Source organism: Geotrypetes seraphini, chromosome 17 (assembly GCF_902459505.1).
Source record: "Geotrypetes seraphini chromosome 17, aGeoSer1.1, whole genome shotgun sequence".
Taxonomy (NCBI): Eukaryota; Metazoa; Chordata; class Amphibia; order Gymnophiona; family Dermophiidae; genus Geotrypetes; species Geotrypetes seraphini.
The window spans coordinates 8342492-8350568 of NC_047100.1; the positions used below are offsets into that span (position 1 = coordinate 8342492).

At 45.5% G+C, this 8077-nt stretch overlaps 1 protein-coding gene across 1 annotated transcript in view; it reads right to left on the reverse strand.

The window, feature by feature from the left end:
* Positions 1–8012, reverse strand: part of LOC117351380 — a 65850-nt gene extending 57838 nt beyond the window's left edge. The window contains exons 1-2 of the mRNA XM_033926606.1: positions 7863–8012; positions 2720–2838 (exon numbers count right to left, since the gene is read on the reverse strand). Of these exons, the coding sequence (XP_033782497.1) occupies positions 2720–2838; positions 7863–7865 (122 nt within the window). The 5' untranslated portion in view covers positions 7866–8012. The remainder of the gene's footprint in view (positions 1–2719; positions 2839–7862) is intronic.
* Positions 8013–8077: the final 65 nt, after the last annotated feature.

The window sequence follows — 8077 nt, forward strand, 5'->3', positions numbered from 1 at the left end:
CTTTTCACAAAAGTAGAGACAGGGAAGAAGTGGGAAAGTACAGCCTAGTAAACCTCAATTCAGAGACTGGAAAAACGGAACTGCTGCTGATTGTGAATATCCTAAAATCCTACAGGTTGCAGGATCCAAGGCAACGTGGCTTTACTAAAAGGAAATCCTGCCATACAAACCCGATTCATTTCTTTGACTGGGTGATCAGAGAACGGGATAAAGGGCATGCACTACTTGGGTTTCAACAAAGCCTGAGAAAGTCCCTCAGAGGAGGCTCTTAAAATACGTTGAGTGAGCTGAACTTAGGACCTAAAGGGATGGGTTAGAAGGAAAAGGTCTGTCTTTTCACAAACGACATGACGATATCTAACCGAGAAAGTAGAAAAGATGAGATCTACAAAAATTAGAACGACGGACTAAGGCAAGGGTGTCCAACCTGCAGCCTGAGGGCCGCATGCGGCCCCATGAAGTATTTTGTGCGGCCCCGGTCGAGGGCGATGCAGTGTTTTCCTCTGCTGCCCCTGGGTGTTTACTGTCTTGCCGGCTCCCTCCTCTTGTCTTGCTGCAGCGTTTGTGCGGCCCCAGGAAAAGATTTTTCGGCCAATGCGGCCCAGGGAAGCCAAAAGGTTGGACACCCCTGGAAGGTCTGGCAGTTAAAATTGAAATAAGCTATTAAAGGCTATAAACTGCTCACTTATAACTTATACAATTCAAGTGTAACCGTTAAGAACTATATGAAATAGATAAAAGTTACAATGGAAACCAGAATTAGCATTGAACAAAAGGTTTTTGTGGAAGGAGTATCTGATAGTGCTCCTTCCAGCTGCTGGACTTGTAGCATGATTAATAGAACACAAGCTTTGGAAAGTATCAGCTCGCATGCTTGATTGTGATCTTGTCAAGGTTTTGAACTCTTTTTCACTACATTTATTTTTTTTTGTAGAAATTTGGGTCATCGAAATATGTAAAGATGTTTTGCTCCTGAGGAAGCTGTTTCCATAAAGGACAAAGTTAAAAGAAAAAAGCAAAAAAATCTTGGATCCCTAACATAACTAAGGAAAGAGGATTTTTTTCAGACTAATGATGGCTCTATATATGTGAGCAGTACACGAATGCTATTATACTTCAAAGTTCTGTCTTTTTCTTAACGGTTACACTTTAATTGTACAATTACTGAGCAGTTTACAGCCTTTAATAGCTTAGTTATTTTGTACTGCTTTTGTAAGAAATTGGGTTTTTTCAGCGTGGGCTAGAGTAAAATTTAATACAAAGAAGTGCAGTGATGACTTGAGGTATAGATGTACAAGATAAGGGGTGAGAGACTGATGATCATAGTTCAGAAGATACACCTTAAGGTGACAGTGTCTGAGAATCTCAAGGCAACAAAACAATATGACCAGGCGGTGGCCATAGCCAGAAGGATGCTAAGCTTCATATAGAGGAGATATAACTAACATCCACACATCAAACCCATTAAAAAAGGCCTGCAACCTTATTTATAATGGCCAAACTGGCTATGTCACTCAAAGTCCAAATGATGAAGTTACGACTGTCATTTTGGTCATACTGTCAGAAGAAAAAGATCATTGGAGGAGGACATCATGTTTGGAAGATCAAAGGAACCAGGCGAAGGCAGCAAATTCATCAAACAAAATCTGCCTTTGCTGAAACTGTGCTGGCTGGTCCTCATCAGACCGTGTTCATCAAGGTGATCAATGATGTGGTCCTTTATTAGCGCCTCTACCGAGGTCAGACTCACCGGTCTGTAGTTTCCCAGATCTCCCCTCAAACCTTTTTTTGAAGATCGGCGTAACATTTGCCACCTTCCAGTCTTCCGGAATCTTTCCTGATTTGATCGACAGATTGGCTATTAGTTGAAGCAGTTCAGCTATAGTCCCTTTCAGTTCCTTGATGACCCTCGGATGGATGCCATCCGATCCCGGGGATTTATCGCTCTTAAGCCTATCGATCTGCCTCTTCTAGACCGACTGTCAACCCTTTCAGTTTCCCGTCTTCGTTTCCAGCAAAACTATGTGCCTCAGTTTAGCAAGGAAATGGGTTTATATGGAAACCTAAAAAACAATGGCATTTACAACCTATCCAGTTTGCCCATCCCTACAAAACCCTTTTTTCTCCCTCAGCGATCCTTGCCTCTCAGTCCTCATCTCCACTCCCCCATATTTCTTCAGATTACTCCTCAGTCTGCCCCCTTTCACCTTTACCCCAGGACCCTTGTTTCAGAGATTCCTTTTAATTAAAAAAAAAAAGCCCCTGTATGAATGAGGAATAGTTGGCTACCTTTCCAGCTTAGGGACTACCTAGATATTAGCATTTCTTAAGCTTGTCGGACCTTTTTCAGGATATTTCCATAGCCTCAAGGAAAGAAACCCAGGCTTGGCCAAGTTAGCACAGTGTATCTCATCTTGTTCAAGACCCTGAAACAAATCAGTAGCTCTCTACCATCCTACATGTTTCAGAATCCTCTAGCAGCACTACTTGGATACAAAGTGGATATCACTGTTCATAAACACACTCTCCAGTAATATAAACTGCTTACGTATTATGATTTGCAGTACATGAAATAAAGCTGAAACCTGACTGATGAAGCTGTGCCTTATTGTTTGGAACGTTCTTTAAGAGCAGCATTCTAGAGTGCTGACAATTGATTCTGCCTTGTGCCTTAATCCCTATTCCTCGATTATTCGGCTCACGGATGTCCTCCTCTTACCTGACTTCCACTTCAGGCTTATTGTGCCGTTCTACCACCTGGGAGGAGAAGTTCTCCAGACATACTGCTGCCTGGAGAGTGGCTCGGACTGCATTAAGGTAAGGGCGGAGTGTAGCAGACTGAAGGGAATAAAAATAATGGATTAGTGCAACTTATAGTTCTAAAACTGCTTTTTCTACCAGAATTCTGTTTTTGGCTGGCTTCAAATTCAGTTAATGGCAAAAGTTTAGAAAGTAAGTCCTCATACTAACCTTCTAAAGTCTGTAATAAAAAGGCAGGCATCCAGCTCAGTTAAGATAATTTTGTCTTAATGAACTTTACCTATTCCTGATCTAGAAGAATGCTGTACTAAATATAGCAAATAAAGGCCTCCAAGAACACAGAGATTACACCTGTGAAGCAGAGATCAACTACTTCCCCTATGCAATAACTTGTTTAATATCAATACTCTGCTGCTCTGTCAGGAAATTGTCTCCCTCAGAGTCTGCTCTCTTCATGTAGAATTTAACAGCTAAGGAATGCAATGTTTTATTTCAATTAGAAAAAGCATTACAGGCTTGGCAGACATTTAGACTCAGCCGCCGTGCCTTTAAATAGACCAGATCTTTCAAGACACACTATGCTAAAGAGTGATGTACACTGTAACTTGTGTGTAAAACGGCAAGACTTGATCCCTAGTGGTGCCTTCCGACACCCTACTAGGGGTCAGTTTGCTAAATAAGGCAGTATTCGAGCACTGTATTATTTAGCAGGTTGAACTGTTAGAGGGTCAGGCACCACCACTTAGAAATATCCCCCTTCACTGACACTGTATCCAAAATGGCACCAATGAACCCTAGTGGTAGTCTTGCAGTACTACCACGAGGGTTATTGCGGAATCCACCGTTCTAGGATTTAAAAGCAAACTAGATGCACATCTCCTTACGAGAGGCATAGAGGGATATGGGTGACTAAAATTACGCCAGGTGTACACGTGGCTGGGCCTCCACGTGTGCGGATTGCTGGACTTGATGGACCGAAGGTCTGATCTGGAGATGGCAGTTCTTATGTTCTCCTTCCATATGTAGAGATGTATTCCGTATCTTGGAAGATGACCCCCCTAGCAGTAGCACCACAAGAAAATCACTAGGATACATTGGTATTATTTTGGATATAGGCACTGACCTGGTAGGCATCAGAGGGGAATCACTGCTATCTGAGCTCTACCAATTTGGACCCTGGATAAGCCCAGAGGTGGTTGGGAGAGCAAGTGAAGATTAGGAGTAGAGTGTTTTATATTGGAGGGGTGTAACATAGTAGATGATGGCAGATAAAGACCCGAATGGTCCATCCAGTCTGCCCAACTTGATTCAATTTAAATTTTTTCTTCTTAGCTATTTCGGGGCAAGAATCCAAAGCTCTACCCGGTATCGTGCTTGGGTTCCAACTGTCAAAGTCTCCGTCAAATCTCACTCCAGCCCATCCACACCCTCCCAGCCATTGAAGCCCTCCCCCGCCCATCCTCAACCAAAAGGCCAAACACCTCTGCTTACCTCAGATCTTTACTGGGACTTTAGGCAAATTAATTTTTGACTTACAAGTCATTTAAAAAAATATCTTACCTTTATGGCCTTCTAAAATACTTAAAACCTTAGATCAACTGTGAAGCCAAATCAATTTTCTAATTTATAATATTTCTTAATTCTAAAGGCTCATTCATGTCTTATGACCTCAGGTTGGGGTTGCACCTTGCAAATGGGTTTCTATTTAAGCCACTACAGCGTAGGTTGTCAAGAATTCAGATTGCACGTGGCTTGTGAATTAAAACGTATCGCTTCCATAACATTCTGCACAGCAGGTCTGAAATCTGAAAGTTATGACCTTCTAGCACCTTATTGCAAGAACTAAAAGATGCCACCCAGCCTGTAACGCAAGATGGTCAGTAGCAGAATAAGCCCACACAAGCATGCCAAGCTTTCATTTTTCAGACACAGTGGCCATCAGGAGACTCCCAATAGTCACTTGTCAAGGCAGTAGTATGCACTAGAGAGTGACAAGGGGACAAATTTGTCCCCCTCCCTGTTCCGTCCCTGCAAGTTCTGTCGCTATCCTTGCAACTCTGTCCTCATCTACACAAGCTTTGAACACTTTCAAATCATAAGTGTTTGAGGCTTGTGTAGAGGAGGACAGAGCTTGAAGGGACAGGGACAGAACTCGTGGGGATAGGACAGGGATGGAGATAGATTTGCCCCTGTGTCATTTTCCAGTATGCTCTAACCCAGGGGTGTCCAATGTTGGTCCTCGAGGGCCGCAATCCAGTCGGGTTTTCAGGATTTCCCCAATGAATATGCATGAGATCTATGTGTATGCACTGCTTTCAATGCATATTCATTGGGGAAATCCTGAAAACCCGACTGGATTGCGGCCCTCGAGGACCGACATTGGACACCCCTGCTCTAACCTTACCATTCACTATTAGTAATTGCACTGAGACAGCATCAAGAAGAGAACATTTCACTTGTAGCCAAAGTGTTTAGAAGCAACTGGTATTCTCTCTAGGTAAAACCAAATATACGTGAAACCTGCTTTAATAATGCTCTAACTTTATTTTCAGCTACTTATGCCATTTAAAATTATATCTAAAAAGACATTAACAAATACACCTATTTTAGAAGGTGCCTGAAACTATCCCCCCTTTTACTAAACCGCGCTAGCGTTTTTTAGCACTGGGACCTGCGCTGAATGCTGTGCGCTGCTCCTGACGCTCATAGGAAGTCTTTGAGCGTTGGGAGCAGCATGGAGCATTCAGCGCGGCTCCGTGCACTAAAAACTGCTAGCGCAGTTTAATTTTAAAAAAAGGGGGGGGGGATGTCTCCTCTCATCCTATCCAATCTGCCAAGCTTTTCTCAAAACTAGTGGGCACATTGCTTGATAGCCCGCATCACTGGATCACACTTCCTTTAGCTACCCTTTATTTTTCTCTTCACCTCTCCCTCTGAACCAAAGGGAATGAAGGGTGAGTTGTAATTCTGCAACCAACTCTGTAACTAATATACAGTCAGCCCTCCGAATCTGCGGTTTCAGTATCTGTGGATTTGGTTATTAGCAACTTTTCTTTTTTTTTTTTTTTTTAAATAAGCTGCATTCCGGACCTTCCCCGCCTCCCTCCTGACATCCCAGACCTTATCTGGTGGTCTAGCGGGCTTTCGGAACAGGAGCAATCTTCTGACGTTCCTGCCACATCACTCATAGCAGATGGCTGCGGGGAGTTCCTGTCATAGTCTCGAGACTATGGGAATTCGCAGCAGCCATTTGCTGCGAGTGATCTGTATGGGGCAGGAGCGTAGGAAGATCGCTCCTGCCCCAAAAGCCCGCTAGACCACCAGGTAAGGTCTGGGATGCTGGGAGGGAAGGTCAGAACCAGCCCAAAAGTTATTCGTGAATATTCAATATTCGCAGGCCGGCTCTGCCCCTAACCCCCACAAATACGAAGGGGGAAGTGTAGTACAGTCACAGAAGGTAACAGATGGGGATAGTTAAGCTAAGATCTGTTAGACTGCCCAGTCATAAAATGGGTAAACTAAGCTATTTCTGCCTCCCTCCCCTCACTTCTTCACTACAGCATCTTTGAATTAACCACGTTTGTTTGTTTTATCTATCACCTGTCCCAACAGAAAGCCATTCTAGACACCCACTTATCCACAAAGAAGTTATTTTATAATATCACTCCTGATTTTCCTTAAGCGGGAGTCTACAATAGCGTAGTTTCTAGAACATTCCTTCTTCTCAAAGGTCCTCATACACAACACTCCAGCATCACAATAAAAAATACCAAGGCAAGAACGATTTTTCTTTATCAGGTGATGCTCAGCCAAATAGCATACAAATTATATGCCCGCTTTTCATGCGGAGCAGTTCCAGTTAAAAGGGGAGGAACTGTTCCTGGCGCTTACTCAGAAGAGTGATCGCTAGGCACCGCTCCTCTTCCCTCTGCCTGGCTGAGAGCAGCTCTGGAGCCACAGTCAGTGAGCTGGGAGAGCAGTGGCTGCTGGCTCTGGAGCTGCAATCAGCTTTTATTTATATATATTTTTAAGAAGGGCGCAGCTGTTCCGCATGCGAGTGCACAAACATGAATAGCTGTGGCTATTAACGCCCCCCCCCCCTCAAAAAAAACACCTGTCTGCAACTAAGCCAGCAGCCCCTGCTCTCCCAATCGGCCCCCCCAAAATGCTTTAATTGACAGTGCTGTCAACACACACAGGACAGCAACTTGCTGGAAAATTTTGCCCCATAAAGGTGGGGGGGGGGGGGGCATTCCTTTTTGTGCATCACAAGGAGAGTTATTTAAATATTAATTAGCTCCGGATTCTCGGTTGCCATTGGTAGCAGCGATGAAGAACCCTTTTGTGCATGGGGAGGAAGACTTTCTGCAGCACTAAGACTGCCATGGAAAGCTTTTATGCATCAGGACCAAAGAGAGGAAAAGTCTCTTCCTTTTTTCAACTTCCTCTATCATTTTCCAAAAGAAAAACTAGTTTGTGTATAGTTATTTTTGATATATTATTTCCCCAGAGCTGGGAGTGCTGCTATAATCCATAAAGAAATTAAAAATCCACACGGCTTGGGGGGAGGGGGAGGGGGTGTCACTGCTGAAATATATCATCATTGCTTCTTTTGTGGCAGCTGACAGGATCAGCCTCTGGAGCTGGGGCAAGAGGAGGCAGCTCTGTAGCAAGCCCGGTGGTTAGAGCAGCTGCCTCAGCACCCCGAGGTTGCGCGTTCGACTCCGGCCAAGTCACTTAACCCTCCACTGCCCTGGGTGCAAAATAAGTGCCCGTCTAAACTAGGCAAACCGCTTTGATTGCGCAAGCGCACTGTGTTCAGGGAAGACGCTTCGATCGTTGATCCCGACACCCCCCCAACCCACAAGTCCTTTGCAAGGGGGGGGGGGAGATCAAAGCGGCCAACGCCACCGGGGTCCCCGTCGGCAGCGAGCGTGGGCGGACCAGCTGCTGCCGTCGGTTCCAGGAGGAAAAGGCCCAGCCCCCTCGCCACACTGACAAGGCGAAGAAAGAGATCGGTCGGACCCCATCCCGAGGGCGAGACTCCCCCCCCCCCCCCCCCTGGCCGCCCGTCGACTGACCCGCCAGCGCCGAACACTCACCATCGCTCCCCAAGCCCTCTAATAGCGGAAGTGGCCGGGCCGCGCAGGCGCACTCTGCCGCCGCCCAGACTGTCAGCCGAGGGACGCTACCATCGACATTAAAGCCGGGGGGGGGAGGGGGAGCGGACGTGCTACGGGGAAGGGCTGGAGCCGTACGTCCGGCAAAGGGGTCGAGCGCGTGGCATCGTAGAAACATTGACTTATAGTTCTGTCGA